Source organism: Macrobrachium nipponense, chromosome 2, assembly GCF_015104395.2.
Source record: "Macrobrachium nipponense isolate FS-2020 chromosome 2, ASM1510439v2, whole genome shotgun sequence".
Classification (NCBI taxonomy): domain Eukaryota; kingdom Metazoa; phylum Arthropoda; class Malacostraca; order Decapoda; family Palaemonidae; genus Macrobrachium; species Macrobrachium nipponense.
In genome coordinates this window covers 118,298,246-118,317,803 of record NC_087201.1, presented here as the reverse complement: position 1 = coordinate 118,317,803, position 19,558 = coordinate 118,298,246, and the positions used below count along the sequence as shown (strand labels likewise).

The 19,558-nt window shown below is 43.2% G+C and overlaps 1 protein-coding gene across 1 annotated transcript in view; it reads right to left on the bottom strand.

The window, feature by feature from the left end:
• LOC135220942 (probable RNA-binding protein CG14230) overlaps nt 1–19,558 on the bottom strand; it is a 312,424-nt gene that overhangs the window by 109,381 nt on the left and 183,485 nt on the right. Inside the window, exon 5 of the mRNA XM_064258596.1 lies at nt 5,636–5,747. Within this exon, the coding sequence (XP_064114666.1) occupies nt 5,636–5,747 (112 nt within the window). The remainder of the gene's footprint in view (nt 1–5,635; nt 5,748–19,558) is intronic.

The window sequence follows — 19,558 nt, the reverse complement described above, 5'->3', positions numbered from 1 at the left end:
CTTCTCCCTTAGTTTTAAAGCTATAGCATTGAAATTTGGTATATAACTTAGAAAGACATTATAGAACAATCAAATGTAGCCCTTTTTCCAGTTTTTATTTCTTTTTTTTCTTACTTTTTTCCCCAATTTATAGGGTTTATTTTATTTACCATAATGAAACAATTCATATCTAGCAAAAAAATGACTTTTAGAAAAAAACTCTTAATCTGATTGGAAGTCTACATCAGGTCTATACGTATATGGTAGTAATCCCAGGTCTTAATACTAAATATCAAGGGAGGAGATAGAATTTGAAAAATGGTTATTTTCGGGATAAATCGCACTGGCGTCACAAAACCGAAGGTCAGAGGCGAAAATCATATGCGGTTTGGAGATGTCCAAAGTCACCTTATTAAGTAATATGAATGTCAAAGTCATGTCCTTAAAAAATGGCATTAGCCAGCCGGCGCCCTTAAACAAAATGTTCCTACAGGCTACACAAGTACAGTGGTACCTCGACATATGAAATTAATCCATTCCGAGGCGGCCTTCGTATCATGAGCTTTTCGTATCTTGAACCACATTTTACATGCAAAATGCCTAATCCGTTCCAAGCCCTACAAAAACACCCCAGTAAATTATATTTCCGGGCTTACAAAACATGTTCTAGTGTTACGACGCCGATCCAACGGAAGAAATATGACTCCAAAAAGGCAAATTACTGCACATACTTGAGTAATATTCAACTGCATGTAATGTTCAACCCCATTTTTACTGCATATATTAGGACTTTAGCATATGTCCCTTAGCAATAAGCCTAGCCTATGTTAGCAGTTGCTACTGTAGCCTAGTCTATGATTCTGACATCTAAACCTAAGAAGCTAAAAGCTTAGAATAAGCCAATAAAATGTATAAATAATCAGTATGTACTCATTTCAAATACTTATTAATTAATCATTAACTATAATACACAAACAAACAAAAAACCTTCCAACCTTTTGTTTACATTCAGTACTTTTGAATACCGAACGATCGCCAAGCAACCACTTTTCCTAGCACACAATAAGTCATAAATTTTCATTATCTCTCTTCAACTAACAAAACTACCAAATAGTATAGTAACCATTCATTTCTATTCTTTATTGTATCTTTATTGGTAAAATAATGCTGTAAATTGAAAAACTTATTCATGCAATACATTTAATAAAAGAATACATTAGGTAAAGATAGAATAAAGAATAGAAATGAATGGTTATTATACTATTTGGTAGTTTCAGTAGTTGAAGAGAGATAATGAAAATTTGATTACTGTGTGCTAGGTGAAAGTGGTTGCTTAGCGATCATTCGGTACTCGTAAGTGCTGAACGTAAACAGAAGGTTGGAAGCTTTTTTTTTGTTGATTGTTTATTATAGTTGGTGGTTACTTAATAATTATTTGAAATGAGTACATGCGAATACATTTAATAAAAAAATTGTGAATTAGATATCTTAAAACATAAAATAAATATTGACTGCTATCATTGAAGCCAACAAATACACGTACGTATTTTCTAGAAGTCATCTTCTGTTTTAATATTAATATATGTTTCATTATAGCTGTCAGTAACTCGGTATCTCTATTAGGTAAAGATACAATAAAGAATAGAAATGAATGGTTACAGTATAGTAACCATTCATTTCTATTCTTTATTGTATCTTTACCTAATAGAGATACCGAGTTACTGACAGCTATAATGAAACATATATTAATATTAAAAACAGAGATACTTCTAGAAAATACGTACGTGTATTTGTTGGCTTCAATGATAGCAGTCTAATTTATTTTATGTTTTAAGATATCTAATTCACAATTTTTTTATTAAATGTATTGCATGTACTCATTTCAAATAATTATTAAGTAACCACCAACTATAATAAACAATCAAACAAAAAAAAAAGCTTCCAACCTTCTGTTTACGTTCAGCACTTACGAGTACCGAACGATCGCTAAGCAACCACTTTCACCTAGCACACAGTAATCAAATTTTCATTATCTCTCTTCAACTACTGAAACTACCAAATAGTATAATAACCATTCATTTCTATTCTTTATTCTATCTTACCTAATGTATTCTTTTATTAAATGTATTGCATGAATAAGTTTTTCAATTTACAGCATCATTTTACCAATAGAATACATAGAGCACATGGGGAAGATGCTGACCAATAGGAGAGCAGGATCTTATGGCAGTGACTAGCATCAGGAACCAATGGGAGAGCGGGAGGATGGTGGCGAGTCTACTCAGTTGGCGGCGTGCAAGTTTTAAAATTGTTCTCGGTGGTCCGGGCGAATCTTGGGACTTTACAGCAACAACCTTTCATAACTTTAACTATTTTTGTATGTAGAACCAAAAAAATCTTTGTATTTGCTTCCGTAACTCAAATTTTTCGTAAGTTGAGCCTTTCGTATGTCAAGGTACCACTGTATGATGTCCTCACACAGCCATTTGGGATGCAGCTCAATATTTCTGCTTATGTTTAACACATTCCTTTATTGTCGGGATATATCATTCACCTGTGAGCTATGTTATCACTTTGAAAGTGCTGCATTAGCTAAGTTCTGTGAGGGACTCCTTTACTAATACATTTATTTGATTTAGTCAACCCCACAGACAGTACATTCCTTCAACAAATGTAGGCACATTATTCTTAGCATTAAGTATGAGTATTTTTATGTGAATTTTGTACCACCTCGTAAGTGTTTTATGCTGCATTTAATTCATAGCCTAGTATTTAATGTAGTGCTGTGCTAGCTTGACTATGTATGGAATTCTTTTAGTCCAACTTTGTGACCTTAGTGTCTTATTTAACTTGATATTCAGTTTTAAAATTTATCCCACATACAGTACTTCATTTAAATAAGCGCAAGCACATGTTCTTAGCATTAGTCGTGCCATGTTATCCTATGTACGAGAGAGTATGTTTCGATGGACAGACAGCCAAAACCACCCATTAATTTAGCATAATGTACATTTGCTCAAGTTAATCCTATTCTTATATACTTTCCATCCCGTTAAGGACGAAATGTCTACTAATATGGGTTCTATTTTATGAAGTCCAAATAGCTGCCCACATGGCATAATTCTCTCATTTTTTTTTCTGTAACATTCCTCCTCTACCACCAAAGCTAGGTTGCTGTAAGAGAGTTGCTGAAGGATTTCAAGATGATCTACCCAGGCTGGCAAGGTGATCCAGCTTCCCAAGCTCAGCAGCACACCTAGATTCATTCTCGCAAGTGTTCTGGCTCTTGCTTGGCCATTCCACAGGTCTGCCAATCCATACCCCATGTTAGACAGGTCTCAGTTCAGGATACCAATATATTGGATCGTTGCTCTGGACTCCTAATGTATGCCCAAGACTTTAGTATTTTGGTGGCCTGTTTTTCTTCCTACTGAAATATTTCTTGACTTTTTAACAAACCCCTCCAAGTAAATCCAGTGCTCCACCATGTGTATTTCTCTCTCTCCAGTCACCTCAGTAAATCATCCTTTTGTTCCCATAATCCATCATTTTCTTAGCTACTACCACCCATCATTTGCATATTAGGTTAATTCCAATTTGTGAACAGTGCAATATAAGTGAGTTTGATTGGCTGTGCCATTCGTGGACAAGCTGATGAAGAACTAAATGACCCTACATATTTGCAAGAGGAAAGTGATACTAATAGCGATGCTCACGAAGAAGAAATTATTGGTGATGAAGATATGATTCTTTGAGGCAAAGGGTTTGTTCAACAAAGTAGGCAGCATGGAAGGGTAGGCTCCTCCTCCTCACGTAGCTCATCTGGGGGACTGGGTGGCGATCATGGTGTCTGAATGCATTGTTCAGCCAGAGATGATGGTTGGACTGATGGTTGGGACTATGTCTCAAATAGTGAAGAATCTAATTATTTTCACAAATTTTGAGACAATGAGGTAGTCCAAGTCATAGTCGAAAAACCAATTGGTATCATTCTCTGAGGACACGCGACTAGCTCCCCACAGCAGGAAAGATGAAGAAATGGGTAGAGGATTGTTTAAGAGATTATTGTTTTTCTCACTCTCATATTACTCATACCTCACGTTTCCAAACATCGCATGAGAGATTACTGGTCAGCGAATCCTTACATTTACACACCAATATTTCTAATGATAGGTTGTGGAAAATTAGAGGCGTTTTAAGAATGGTGCGGTAACGGTTCAAGAAATATTTTTATCTCTTCCAAAATCTGGTTGTCAATGAAAGTTTACATGTAGTTTCATTCAAAAGTCGATTTATATTCAAACAATATATAAGAATGAGAAGACATCATTTTGGGATAAAAATATATGTCATATGTGACTGCAAAATGGGATATGTTCTGGAGATTGTTATTTATATAGGTACAGACATAGGCATTCCAGCAAATGATCCCTTGGGCCATATAGATGAGTAGTATACGTATTAGTTTAACCAGACCACTGAGCTGATTAATAGCTCTCCTAGGGCTGGCCCAAAGGATTAGATATTTTTGTGGCTAGGAACCAATTGGTTACTTAGCAATGGGACCTACAGCTTATTGTGGGATCTGAACCACAAAGAGAAATGAATTTCTATCAACAGAAATAAATTTCTCTGATTTTGCACTGGCTGAGCAGGGAATTGAACCCAGACCCTGAGATCAGTAGTGGAGCACATAACCGACTCATCCAACGAGGAACTCCTTGGGCCATAACCCATCAACATCCCTTCCCTCACCTCTCCTCTCTATCGTCTCACTCAGCACACTAAACACTGGCTCATGTAAGACTTACTTTAAAAAATTTTTATTACTGTATATTGCATTTTATTGTTTTCGTGTTTTACCATTATGTTATATTTATTGTGAAATAACATTTAATTTTTTATGTGAATTGGTACTGTTTTTATATACATATAGCAAAGATTTTACTATCTCTTCTTCTCTCAACAACACCACGATGCCTGATAACTTAAAATTATTCATTCATTATTCCTCAAAAATATAAAAGCTCCCTCCCTCTATCTCAGTTATCTGTGCATCACCGCAATGATGAATGATTTTTTTCATCATTTATCCTAAATTTTATTGTGGAAAGATTTATCCTTTCATTTACTGTTTTGTTGAATTTATTGTGAAATTCCCTTATTTTATGCGAATTGTTAATGCTTTTATATACATCCAGTAATATTTCAACTCTTCTCTTTCTCTCCTCAATATCAACGTTCCCTCTTTCAGTCTCAAGTCAGCTGCATGTGATGTCACTGGGGTGATGTGTGATTTTGTACATCTCTTATGCTGAATTTTATATTGAAATGTTTGACTTTTATTTATTTTGTTGAATATGGTTATCATCAAACTATATATTGTAAAGGAAAAAACATGTTAATACCATTTTTCTTGTAGGATGCAAAAGACTGTCAAATACAAGTATAAACAAAATAAACCAGTCGGTTCAAAGTACAAGTATTTGTTCATGAAACAATACAAAATTTTCTCGAAAATTTTGTTAGAAAACAAAATGGTCGCATAAGAAATGTTTGACAAACAAGGTACCAATGAACTATTTGCAGAACTAGTTTCACTCTATATAGTTTCACTCTATATATATATAACAGAAAATTTTTAAAAAGTACTGACCTCTACAACCGATCCTGGTGGAAGTGAACTGGTTTGGTGAAGAGTTGGATCATATCTGGTCATTGGTTTGAAAGATGGGTCATTCTCCTTTGTGTCACACTCCTTTGTGTCACTGTAAAAATACAAAACACTGAACTAACTTACCAAAGACATTTGTTATTATAAAACATAATAAAGGACCTTTCATTTGGCATATCATATGTAGTAAAATCAATCTTACATTGCAAGTAAGATTTTAGTACAGTAAGTGAGATTAAGAAGTAAATAATACTTGTAATAGGTACAGTACATAAAATTAAGTAAATAAATACTAGTGTATTAAGAAGGGAAACAGCATGAGTCCATCACTTCTGAACAAAAAATTACAAATTAAAATGGAATTTTTATTCTAAAATCAATATTAATAATACTTACCTGTATAATTTATCTAGCCCAAAATCCCCAAAAACTGCACCAAAATTTACCACATTGGCAACCCTGTTACCTCCTATTCTGTCCGCCAGTTGGCAACACTGTCGTTGACAGATACAAAACCTTCCCTCAAATCAGTTGTGATAGGCAGATCGTGGGGTAGGATGGGTGGGACTAAATAAATTATACAGGTAAGTATTATTAATATTAATTTTAGAATAAAAATTCCATATTACCTTAATATAATTTATCTAGCCAGATTAACCACATTGAAAAGGAGGAGGGAATCTGAGTACAATTTCCCCTTCGGACAGAATAGGACATAAAACAATCAAAGAAATATATATCATAGGCAGTCAAAACTCAACCCAAGGTCTAAGATACTAACAACTCAAAGTCTCCTACCATAATGCCGCCAAACTGCGGTAGCAAAGGACAAGGAGTAAGTGCATAGTCAGTCTGTCTGTACTAAAGTCAGGTGACCGACCAGGTGACCAGTCAGACGAATCAAGGACAGCAAGGCTGCACCCTGAAGACTATCAAGCACTATTCTTTCCCTGAAGGATGAGTGTCTGGACTGTCTGGGCGATTCAAAGCTAAGCAAACCTGTATCAACGCAACCCAACGTCGCCAGCAACAAATTGGCTCGTGAGCAACTCCTAACTCAAGCTTTCCGGTGCCAAGAGAAAGGAGCGCAGAGCAAAAAGGCGATTCAGTCCCGAAGGACGAATGCCTGACAGTCCAACCTGGTCTCATGTTACACGATCATCGGGGGTGTATCAACGCAACCGACTTCATCAACAAGAAACTCAGGGCTACTAAATGTCGCCTGATCTCGCACGAGAGTCTGACTCCGAGAAAACAGGTGAGACAAAAAGTAGATGGTGAGCGAATCACCAGATGACAGCAGACGATCCATCGACTAATTCCCTGTCCAGGACAGTGGAAGAAGCATGAGTCTTCAGGAAGGACAAGTGACAACCAGTGGGCTAGTCCTAGGTCGGCATCGACTCTGGAGAAGCGTAGTCGCCAGTGCCGACAACCCAGTGGCTGGTACCATTTCACACTGACAATGGAAGCAGCATGAGTTGCCAAGCAGTCAGTCCTTGTCATCAACAAAACCTAAATACCAAACTGCCTAATTCCCATTATAACTACGTCAAAAACTGCCATGGGTTATAATACAAAAAACAAAAAATATATACAACAAAACAAAAATTAATGAATAATATACAGGTAGCAACCAAACGTAAAACAGGAAGACTACCTAATTCTCCTGTCTGACGACCTGTCCTGCATCACCAACGGGCCCAAAGAACGAAGGTTGCCTAGAACTAGAGATCCCTCAGTCTAGAGAAATATCAAGTAAAAAGAGGCAAAAACAGAATTAGAACGCCAAGTCGCCGCCTTAAGCACCTTGGCGACTGAGACGTTCTTCATAAAAGCTACTGATATAGCAACTGCTCTAATACTGTGTGCTCTCGGCGTCTGGTCTTCCCCGGCAGCCGAAACACCAGTTTTAACGATCAGATCTCTGAGAAAAAAGGATACACCACTCTTTGAAATAGGTCTCTTGACATTTCGGGGTGAAACAAACAGATGACGGGGACGACTCTGAATGTCCTTCGTGCGGCGTAAATAGCATAAGAGCGCCCTAACAGGGCAAAGAACTAATTCCTCATTTAAATTACCGACAAAGTCACCAGCGACTTCAGTACGAAATACCTGGAATGGGCATTATCAGACGATTCAGTCTTTGTGACAAATTCAGGAAGGTATGACAAAATCATGTCTTGTCCAGATCTGGCAACCAGAAAAGAGAGTGCTTGCAGTTCACCCACCTTGCTTAGGCTGTTAGCTCCTAGGCGAGACAAGGAAGAGTGTCTTAGAAGAGAGGTCCCTAAATTTGGCAGAATTCAGAGGCTCAAACGGAGGGAACCTTAAGGCTTGATGGACTTTGTTAACGTCCCATGTCGGAGGCGAACACTGCGGCCTGGGTCGAGATAGGGAAAAAGATCGAAGTAAATCTCTAATGACATAAGATGAAGAGATCTCAGGGAGCCTTGCCTTAAAAACATTGGAAAGCATAGACCTATAACCCTTAATGCACGAAGGTGACAGGGCCCTGTCATGATGTAAATGAACTAAAAACTCCGCTACTTTCGGTAAGGAAGGTCTAGAAATTGAATGTCCTTGAGACTTACGCCAACGTCTGTAAACCGACCATTTAGCCTGATAATTTACTCTGGTTGATTGCCGTCTGGCAAGAGCCAACTGTCGCGTCACTCTGGAGGAGAACCCTTCGTGCTTGGAGAACCTCCTGACAGTCTCCAGGCATGAAGATGAAGCATGTGGAGCCTCTGATGGAACCGATGAAAATGGGGTTGTTTGAGAAGATCTGGTCTCTCTGGCAGGCGAATGGGGGGGTTCCACCAGTGCTTCCAGAAGGTCGGGAAACCACTCCTTCTGTGGCCAGAAGGGGGCGATCAAGGTGAGATCCAGACGCTTGGTTGCCCTCACTTTGTTGAGGACTGACCTCACCAGAGAGAACAGAGGAAAAGCATAGGCTTGAAGTCCCTCCCAGTCCTGCAAAAGAGAGTCTGTCCCGGCACTCTGGTAAGGGGTGAAGAATATCTGGCACCGAAAATTCAGTGGGGTGGCAAACAGATCAACTGTGACAGGCCATTTCTTCCTGAGGCTGTCGAAGACTTCCTGGCAAAGTGTCCATTCCGATCCTTGAACTTCGTTCGGTCTCGACAAGGCGTCTGCTAAGACGTTGTGATGGCCCAGGATAAACTGAGGGACCAATGTAATCCCCCTGTCTTCTGCCCAACACAGGATTGATCGGGCTTCTTGAGTGAGAAGATCCGACTATGTGCCGCCTTGGTTTCTCAAGTACGAGACTGCTGTGGTGTTGTCGACAAAGATCGCGACAACCGACTCCAACAGTTGATCCTGAAATGAAAGGAGGCCTAGGTACACTGCCCTTAGTTCCCTCCAATTTATTGACATGATCCTCTCCTCTTCTAACCAAAGGCTCGAAGCGGCTTCGGAGCCCAGGTGTGCGCCCCACCCTTGATCCGAGGCATCTGACCAAAACATTAGGTGCGGAGGAACCGAAAGAAGAGATGTCCCTGACTTGAGGCGGTGAACTTGCATCCACCAACGGAGATCCTTCCGACATTGGGGAGAAGAGGCGACTATCGTGTCCTCGGACACGAAATCCCATGACTGGCGCAAGTGTGCGACTGAATGGGACCTCATTCTGAGACGACCTCCTTGGGAACCAGTTGGATGAGGGATGACAAATGGCCCAGGAGAGACCTCCAAAGAGAAACTGGCTGCGTTACGGAGGACAAAAATTCTTCGATCAGACTCAGAAGCTTGTCTATCCATTTCTGAGCGGGAGAAGCCCTCAAAATCTGGGAATTCAAAACAATCCCCAGATAAGTCATGATCTGGCAAGGGATTAGATTGGACTTGTCGAAGTTGACATGAATGCCCAACTCGACACAAAGAGACAGCACTAACTCCCTCGACCGGAGACATTTCTCTAGAGATTCGGCCTGGACTAGCCAATCGTCCAGATACCGAAGCATCCTTACATTTAACTGATGCAGAATAGCTGAAACAGGAGCCATCACCCGAGAAAAGACCTGTGGAGCAGTGGTGAGGCCGAAACAAAGGGTCTTGAACTGGAAAACTCCCGAGTCCGTGAAAAACTGAAGGTAAGGTCTGCTTCTTGGATGGATGGGGATTTGCAGATAAGCATCCTGCAGATCGATGGAAATCATCCAGTCCCCCCTCCTGACGGATGAAAGAACAGTCTGGACCGTCTCCATCCTGAACTTGGACTTTAGAATGAACTTGTTCAAGACCGAAAGATCTATGATGGGGCGCCAGGCACCCGAGGCCTTTAGAACTACAAACATCCGAGAGTAAAACCCGGGAGAAGGAGGAGCTCGCTCAATGGCATCCTTCTCCAAGAAAGCCGAAAGCTCCTTCTCCAAGGCTTGACCCCTGATTGAGTGAGGGGAATAACTGCTGAACTCGAGAGGACGATTGGAAAGTGGAGGTCTGGAAACAAAAGGGATCTCGTAACCTTCCTTCAGGACCTCCACCACCCAAGCATCCACCGCTCTCCCCTGCCAAGCTGACCAATGGCGGGAGAGACAAGCTCCTACTGCGGTCGCCAGGCGAGGTGATGACTCCTACTTCCGAAAATTCTTACGCAGAGACAAGGAAGAAGAAGAAGAAGAAGAAGAAGAAGGTCCTCCTGGAGGTTGAGCTCTTTCTCTGCCCTTAGAGCCACGCCAAGAACCTCTCCCGCGTTTCAAAGGGTGAGCACCAGAGGATGAAGTAGAGGCACCAGCAACCTGAGATGTACTCTGGAAAAAAGAAGCCAGAAGGAGGTTGTTGGGCTGGAGCAGAGGGTACAGATCTGGTCCTAAACTTACGCTTACTCCTTGAAGGAACGGGAGGAAGACCAGAGGAAAAAGCTCTTGATAAGGCCCAGTGAGCTTGGGAAGAGGCATCACCTTGATGTTCCTTCAAAACCTCAGAAAGCACAGACATATTGAAAAGGAAATCGCCAAAAGGAGAAGAGGACAACAGACGGGTTCTCTGAATCTCCGATACAGAGGAGGGTAACTGCGACAAATACAGGTTATGCCTTAGTAGAAACAGAAAGAAAGGCCTGCATTGAAGCAGCAAGCTCGTTCTGATGTACAGAAGCGATTGAAATGGATGAGCAGAATTTCTCAAAAGAGGAGCATCAGGAGGAACAAACCCGGAGTCCTTGATATACATTAAAAGCCCTCCGAGGACCCACATACTGAAGGATTGAGCTTCTTGTAAGGAGCTCATAACAGACTCCATAGCAATAAAATCTTCAATTGAGACAGAGACCGAAGCCTTAGAAGGCAAGAGTTGACTTGAAAGTCGGACAAAATGACAATTTGTCCAAAATTGCATTTTTCCTAACTATACAAACTGAGGTCCTTTACAATAGGAAGGTTACTAGCGGCAGCTGGATAGGTCGTAAGCTTTCGAACAAGGGTTCTGTAGTTAACTGCTTGTCGACAGGCGCGCGCGCGCAAACTGGGAGGTAAACAATCACTTTTGCTTTTGGCCCAAGCAAAACTGCAGAGTGAGGGGTGGCATGAGGTGGGACTATGTGTAAAGGACCTCAGGTTTTGTATAGTTAGGAAAAATGCAATTTTGGACAAATTGTCATTTGTTCCGACACGGCATACAAACCTTCGGTCCTTTTACAATAGGAAGACTCACTTCTTGGTGGGAGGAATCTGAGTCTTGTGTGAACAGACTGGTGTTCGCCCAACCTTGGAATGCCTCCCTGGTCGTAAGAGCGAGGGAGGGATCCAAGCCTCTGTCCGATTGATCGGGGTGTGCACCGCAGGATCAATGGTCAGACCTCTGGACCAAGTACTAAGAGAGAGGCAAGCGTATCTCTTCGTACCAGCAAGCAAGAACAAGTTCCTATTTGCAAGAGGCAACATAAAGTTATGGTTTGTCTCTTGTTGGCATCCACTTCCCCCCCCCTTGTAGGAGGAAGTGGTGGATATTCGCTCCCATCCCTAGTGAAAGGGATAGGATGGGGCTCTGTCGAGTAGCTCACCTGCATCTCGTCCTTATCCAGCAAGGTGATGACCGTATCCCTCTACCCACAGGTAGAGGGGGAGAAAAAGATAGGAATAGAAGCCAGTCACACTCTCATTCACTTATCTATTCTTACAGTCACACCAGGACTCGATGCTGTTCGGAACATGTTGAGCAGCCACCACGGGTCCCAAGGAAAACGATCCAAGGACCTGTGGGCAATATCCAAAAGGTAGGAGGAGGTGCCAGTGGTCTGGTTGTACCAGACCCCTGCCTTCAGTACCTGCGCCACGGAGAAGTTCTTGTGTAACTCGAGGGAGTGTACTTCTAGGTCATCTTGGTGCTGACGAAGAGTCTTCAACACTCAGCCTGGGATGTCGAGTTTCTTCAGAAAGCGCGGTCGCGCTTTCACAGGACAAAGCAGCATCTCCTTCGCATCGAAGGCGGTGAAGTCCATTAGGGAGGGGATTGTGAAGGACTCTAACCGATCGTCAGGGACCAAAGGGTTCTGAGTCTTCGCTACTAAGTTCGGTACGAAATCGAGCGTCACGGATCCCCATCCCCTGGATGCTTGACTTCGCAGGAAAAGTCATGCAATTACCTCAGAGGAAAAGAAGGGAATGGTCGCATGACCTATCCCTCTTCTCGACTTCGGTGATGTCCTGTACCCATACTGGTCTATCCGTCTGCAGCTAAGTTGTCTCACATTCTCCTATCCCCATGCAGTGAAGTTCTTCTTCTCGGTAGTGGATAGGACACTGCCACTCAATGGTGGGTGTCGATGGTATGGGTACTGGGACAAGCCGTTAGGACGAAGAAAAGACTGTTATGGAACAACCGAACTAAGTCCACAGCGAAGTTCGTAACTGACTTGGGCGCTCTGACAGCTGCCAACTGACTGCGTTCGGTAGGAGGCAAGTTGTCCAAGCACCCGAGCAAGTCACGTGACCTTCACCTTAAAAGGGTTATGCCAAGAGACTAAACAAATAATTTGTTCGTCACCGATGCCAGAAGGCGAGGTGATGATTCTCTTAAGGCTTGTGCCCAACAGGGAAGCGAAAGTCAATTGCCTTCTAGAGACGAGGTCCCTGATGGCAAGATATCTCATAGTATAGTTGATTCTCAGCTAAGGAGAAACAACACTATGTGTAGCTGAAGACGAAGGTGTACAGAAAATGCAACCTACGTCTTCACAGCTGAATCGAGAGAAGGATTCTCAAGATTCTGAACCTGTGCTACAAAGACTGAGAACGCTAACCGCTATTCATTGCTGTCCGGTGAGGATCGTAGTTGCAATGAAAGCGGAGCGCTTTTCAGTAATGAAGACACAGGGAAAAACTGCCTGAAGAACTGCTTCTCATGGGCTGAACATTTGGAAGTAGAGCTGTCAGGTCGGAGAGTAGGCGATGTCTTCTGACACATCTGTTGAATTCGGGGCGAACAATGCACAATTGCACACTGCGAATAACGAGATATTTTGAAGACAAACTCAGATGTCTGCAAAAATCATTCGCATTATCGTGGTGCGATGCAGCGGGAGACTAGTACAGACTTCTGTTACCGTGCGGTAAATAGAAAGATGAAAGAGTCCAAGAGATATCTCTGTTGAAAATTCTCGCAATGTCGAAGGCAATGAAATCGAGCGTCACAGTAGTAGATGGTCCTTCATTATTGCGAGAATCCCCATTAATCAGAGACCTAAGTCCATGATTGTTGGGTAGAGATACGGTTTGGTAGTCAATCAAACCAGGGGAGAGAGAGACGTAACCAACCGTGCATCTCGGAGACCTAGCTGATACTGAGCTGCTATCAGGCAATTCAATACGCAGTAGCTCTCTGTGACTCGTCATCCTGAGTTGCCAGGTAATCCCTTCCACAAAGGACTGCGTTCGGCTAGAACCATCGAGCAAAAAGAATACGCTCGAGCAATTATATTTAAACGAAACAGATTTCGGTAAATACAAAAGCTGATTTGGTGTTGTCGTGACAATACCAAGTATCTAAAATCGAAACTGATAACTGCTGGGAGGTTGCAGGCAACCCCGAGTTGCAGTTCAATTAAGATACAATTCGTCTCGGTCACAAACCGTAGAGTTAACTACGGTATGCGCCTACCCCCCGGGACAATTCAACTGTTAAAAGAATCCTGTCGCGAGGGTAATATATGTAGTATATTTGTAGGTTCTGTACAACGACCTCCATCCTAAATTCGTTTCCCCTCGAGGAATGAGAATAAGGATTGGAGATCGACCACCTTCGTTCTCTAGTCAAGAGAGTGAAGGAGAAGACTTTCCCAAAGGAAAGCTTCAATGGTGAACAGAATACCGAAGACGATAGTTCAAGACAAACTGGATGTTCCCGTCCGTTCTTCTCTATTCCAGGTTAGTCGCCTACTGTGAGATACTCTTCTTCCAGCAGCAGTCTTCTTCCAAATGCTAGAAATTACAGGAATTCGAGCATAGGCGAGGTTCCCGATTATCGTGTAACAATTATCGGGGATTCTCGCTCACTTTGGACCGTGGTCTCGCCTAAGTGTTTGGAGATCGTAAAAAACTCGAACACTCTGAGTGCACTAGAAATTCCGTAGAATTCTAAGCACTCTGCGAAACCCCCGCCGAATTCATCAAACGATATCGGCTGGTGGTCCTCTCGATTCCCGTAGAAATCGAGAAAGGGGCAGGATCCCTCCTCAACGACCGGGGCTTACGTCAGGTAGGACCCGAAGGTCCCCCCGGTAGTGCAGTCCCTAACGTGGGATCTTACAGAGAAATCTCTGTAGGATCCCTCCCCTTTCCCTCGTAGCCGTAGGAGAGAGGGAATGGGGGAGGAATTGGATACTGGCTCGCCTTCCCAGCGGAACTAGCAGTTGGAGAAGAAAAGGAGCAGCCATCGCCTTACGGCGACGGCCTCTCAGAGCCTGGGAACACGTATTGTCAGGAGAAAACGTTTTCCCCCGAGGAGGGTTACGAACTCATACTGTAGGTAAGGGTCTGCCGCCACTGTGAACGTCGTCTGGGTGGGGCTGATCGACACCTGACAGGAGAGAGCCGATACCGTCCTCCGACTCATTCCAGTCCTCGTCGAGGTCGAAACCTCTCAGGAGGACCGAAGGGGTATTGAAATACGGTGTCCGAAGACACGTAGAAACGCCTCTGTCGCAGTAGGAGGAGGTGGGAAGTAGCTTGTTCGACCGGCCAGAACTGAGAGAGCCTTCTTGTCCGGAGACGAGAGACTACCTGGTTCAACACAGTCGGCAAGCTCCGATCGCGGCAGACCCACCGTCGATTTGGGTTCCCTCTCGGGCCCCAAAACGACTCGAGCCGAGACGTGGCTCTGCTGGTGGGGGCGGCGATCCTTCCCCGAGGTCGTTGTGCTGACGAATCAGCGCCATAACCTCTGGATCTCGGAAGTCACAGCATCTTGCAGAGTAGGACCGTTAAGCCCTTCGAACTAGAGCATATTCCGAGAACCTCCCCCCTAAGGAGGGGGAACAGCGACAGCCCTCTCGGTCTCCTCCTGCCACTTGCACGTACGTCCTGGTCGGTCCGAAGATCGTGCCTGGTACATACGGCGTCGTGACGGGATCGTGCGGGGCGCGCCCCTCACGATCACTGCGCTGTGCCTCGCTCTTCATGGGGTTCATACTCCCTGCTACTCATCCTTGTCCCACAAGCCGGGCAGTTCCTGATGTTGCTGGCAGAAGGAAGCATCGTATTATCTTGGCAATCCATTGTAGAATTGGACAGGTCAGTAGGTCCGGGTCGCGCAAAAGTTCGTAATTTAAGATAAGAACCACAACAGAAATCAAAGTTAATTCACTATTTCGTGATGTAATGCGTGAGTGGTAATTCACATAAAGACTCATTTAACAAATAATGAAAGCTTTAAAGGCACAAAAAGGTTTAAGGAAATTTATAAAGAGAGGCCGTGATGTAAACAACACGGGCACTCGTTAACAACTGATTTGAGGGAAGGTTTTGTATCTGTCAACGACAGTGTTGCCAACTGGCGGACAGAATAGGAGGTAACAGGGTTGCCAATGTGGTAAATTTTGGTGCGGTTTGTGGGTTATGGCTAGATAAATTATATTAAGGTAATGTTTATTAATAAAGGAAGTTTGTATTTTTCTAACATAACAACCCACACCATCTTATCATTAGAATATCTTTAGCACGCATGTACATGATGACTATGAGCAGACTCACTTTGAAGAATACCACTAGCTACTTAAGGCCTATCTAGGAACCTGTGATTCTAATTGTGAATTAGTATGAGTGTCACTGTGCCATACGTTCGCAGAAGGTGAAAGACAGAGATTGGGCACAGAAAGATGGAGCGAGGAGAGTAACTTGAATATGATTTTGTTGGTTTGAATGTTAGGAAAAATACAAATTTACTTTTTTAATTTATTAGTTCCGATACAAAAAACAACCCCACAACATATGATTACAAGACATAGAGAGGAGGGAGTAATTAGCAAAAAATTATGTAATTTGAAAAATGAAAAATTTAATGAACTGTACATACTCCTGCTTTTCTGGGAGTTCAATGTGACATTTAAGTGGTGTGATTGAACAATAAGCCCAGCTCTACATCTCTAATGGAGCTATGCTGCTGTTCTCCATTTACACCACTTGCTGAGATCTAAGAGGTGTGAAGGACCATAGGGCCAGCTTTGAGTCTTCCTATGGAGCTATGAAGCCATTCTGTTACACCACTTGCTGAGCTGCTACCACCAGACCCAAGGTGAAGGTGTTGAAGGATTTATGCTTTACATCTATTTATGCATTACAACTTTCAAGTAAAATTATCTAAAGGTACTTTGTCTCTTCGAAACCTTGCCACACAAAATCTGTCCTATGGCGTAGTTTTTCTTAAGACAACTGTAGAACCTATACTTCTGATGTTGTGTGCCTTGATATTTGTCAGGGCAGAGCTTACACATTCCTCTGAACCATAGGCTTTCCTTATCACTTCTCTTAGCCAGACAGAGTCTACGTTTGGCTGTTCTGAGGGAGGCTGTATATTTCTGGGTTCGACCTGTGTCGGCCGGTGAAATGTTCCTGTAGCACACATTTCTAGGTATAAATAGATGCTAAATGTACCAGAGAAAAAGCTAAATGGAATGCTGAAGTTACTACCTCCAGCTCGCTCACCCATAAAGGGTGTCGGTATAGCACAAGGGCGAGTGGAAGCCACTACCACAGATATTCTGCCAATTAGAAGTCTCCTCTCTAAACCCCTCTCTTGATAGGTGCTGTTACAACATCTACTTTCCACTCGCTACTACTACAACTGCTGCCCGAAAGCTCATTCCTGATTTAGCACTGCTAGTGTTCGCACGCAGTTTTTTCGCTGTCCCCAGGAAGAGTTTTTTGGCGAAGCATGTCTTCATCTAAGTTGAGTATTCCATTTATCGTTTTTGAATCTCATGGGGGCACGATGCATCCAATTTTTGGCCCTTTATTAAGTCCTTTTGTTCTCGTGAACCGGGAATGACGCTCTTTAGATCCGCCATTTTGGGTGCATGACTCGCAGCGTGCGTAATTATCTCAGTTTTTATCTACTGTTTTCGTATGCTTTTTCATTATTCTCGCTCCTGTCGATTTCTGGAGCCTTAGTTTTATGAGTTTTATCCTTACATCTTTAGCCTATTGTAAGGCCCACCTCACTCCTGACGTACTCTGAGGCCTTCTTTTTTATGATTATCTTACATTTTTAGCCTTTTGGGGCACACTCTTGTTATCCTCAGCCCCTCAGGAGCGAGTTGGTTCCCCTTCGTGTGTACGGTTATATAATTCATATGTTATGCGCGAGTAGTGTGTTTTTGGCATTCTAGGCTAGCCTAGCAGTACGCCAGTTATTGTTGGGAGAGGAAGATTCCTCTCTCTCTCTCGCGGTACTCGTGCATGTATATTTTTAGTGTGTTTTTCGATGTTAGTCAGTAATGCACTCGATTATATGCACCTTTGTGATAAACTATTCAAATAATTGTTTTACTTTTGTTGAGGTTGGAAGTTCTTCGCGATGTCCTTCCCTGGCCTATCCGACCAGACCTAGGCTAGGTGTTGGAGGGTAGGCCAGGCGGTCTTATATCCCTCCACCCTTTACCGCCACCTGACCAGGCAGTTATGTTTGCTTGGAGGGTGGTCCAGGACAGAGAGTCTCTCTCATGTCATGTTTGTAGGGCCTAGACCTACCGTACCTGACCAGATCGGAAGATTCAATTTTCGAGGGTTGAGGTAGGTTCTATCCGTCCTCTTCATGATGTCCTTTTGAGGCCATACTAGCCTACCTGACCGGATCTGTACCGATCTCGGAGGGTTAGACTGGGTTCTTAGCTGGGTGCGTTCCCCCCCTTCCCTTTCGCAGTTCTTCCAGTAATTCCTCATCAAATATTTTATGAATTGTCTTGTTGAGTGTAGCCTGGGCCTTTGCCCCCTTTAGGGTGTCAGTTGGCCTACCGTCTTCTTAGTGGTAGGCTAGTTTAAGGCTCCCGAGAGGTGGTTGGTCACTGATCGGTTGCTGTGGCCAGGCGATCACGACTCGTCCACTCTCCTCCAGACACTCCCCCACCCCCGTCCCGGACTCATTCCGGCGCTGCCTAGTTAGCTCGCTGCTCAAGTAATCCTACCGATGAACGACAGCTAGAGCATAGAGCTTAATCCAGGGGATTAGTCGGAAGAGACTGGGTGATTAATAGATTATGTAATCTCTCTTGATATGTCTCCGGGCCTGTGGGTCCTCTGGCGAGGTGGGGTCTACCATCACCCCGCCAGTAGGTTATATGCCGGATTGTACATACCACTGTTCCGCTGCTCTGTTTTCCGTACTCCTCTATGTTATCACTGCTTCCCCACTCAAGTGGGGGCGGAACTGGGCTTAGAGCTGTGTTTCTAATTGCCTTGGAACTGCTTCTCTTCCCCGGTAAAATCAGACTCAAGCCTAGGTTTTACCTATTTTCCCTGTTCAGCTCGTATCAGCCCGACCCCGCCGGCTTTAGCTATTGTGTTAACGAGATTATGGATTCCGGAGTAGGCGGAGTCATTTAGAGATTAATGTTAGGAAAATGTTTTATTCAGCCTCTGTTGGTATGTCTCTGGGCCTGTATTTGTTCCGACGAAGTGTGGTCTGCCATCACATGTGCCAGAAGGTATACACCGGAGTTTCACGTACCGTTGTTCCCGCCGCTCTGTTTTCCATCTTCTATGCTGTTGCTTCTCCCCACTCTGGTGGGGGCGGAACTGGCCTCAGAGAATGCACCTACAATTGGTTAGGTTTCACTACTCTACTCCAGTGCCATCAGACTCAGGCTTAGGTTTTGCCTTATTCCCTTGTTCTGCTCGTATCAGGCCCTCTCCGCTTGTTATTGCTTTGACGATCCCAAGAATGGATTCCGGAGCAGGCGGAGACATCCAGAGCTTTTTTAACCCTCTTACGTGACTGGACGTATTTTACGTCGACAGTTTTTGTCTCCCGTGTGCCGACTGGACGTATTTTACATCGACTTACAAAAGTTTTTTTAAAATTCGCGGAAAAATACTTATAGGCCTACCAGCCTAAAACTTTTGAATCACGCGCCTTGGGGGATGCTGGGAGTTCACGGATCAAGGTGTTGTTTTGTTTACAATCGTTACGCAGGCGCGCAAGCGCGAATTTCTTTCTTGCCGCACTAAAAAGTATCTGTGACACATCTCGGAAATTATTTCGTCACTTTGACATAATTTTTGTACCATTGTAAATTAGCCGTTACATGAAGTATTATATATGAAAATGTGCGCATTTTTATGTAGAATACAAAAATAAAATACTCATGATTGTAGCTTTTATCAGTTTTGAGATATTTTCATATAACGATAATTGCCAAAATTTCAACCTTCGGTCAACTTTGAC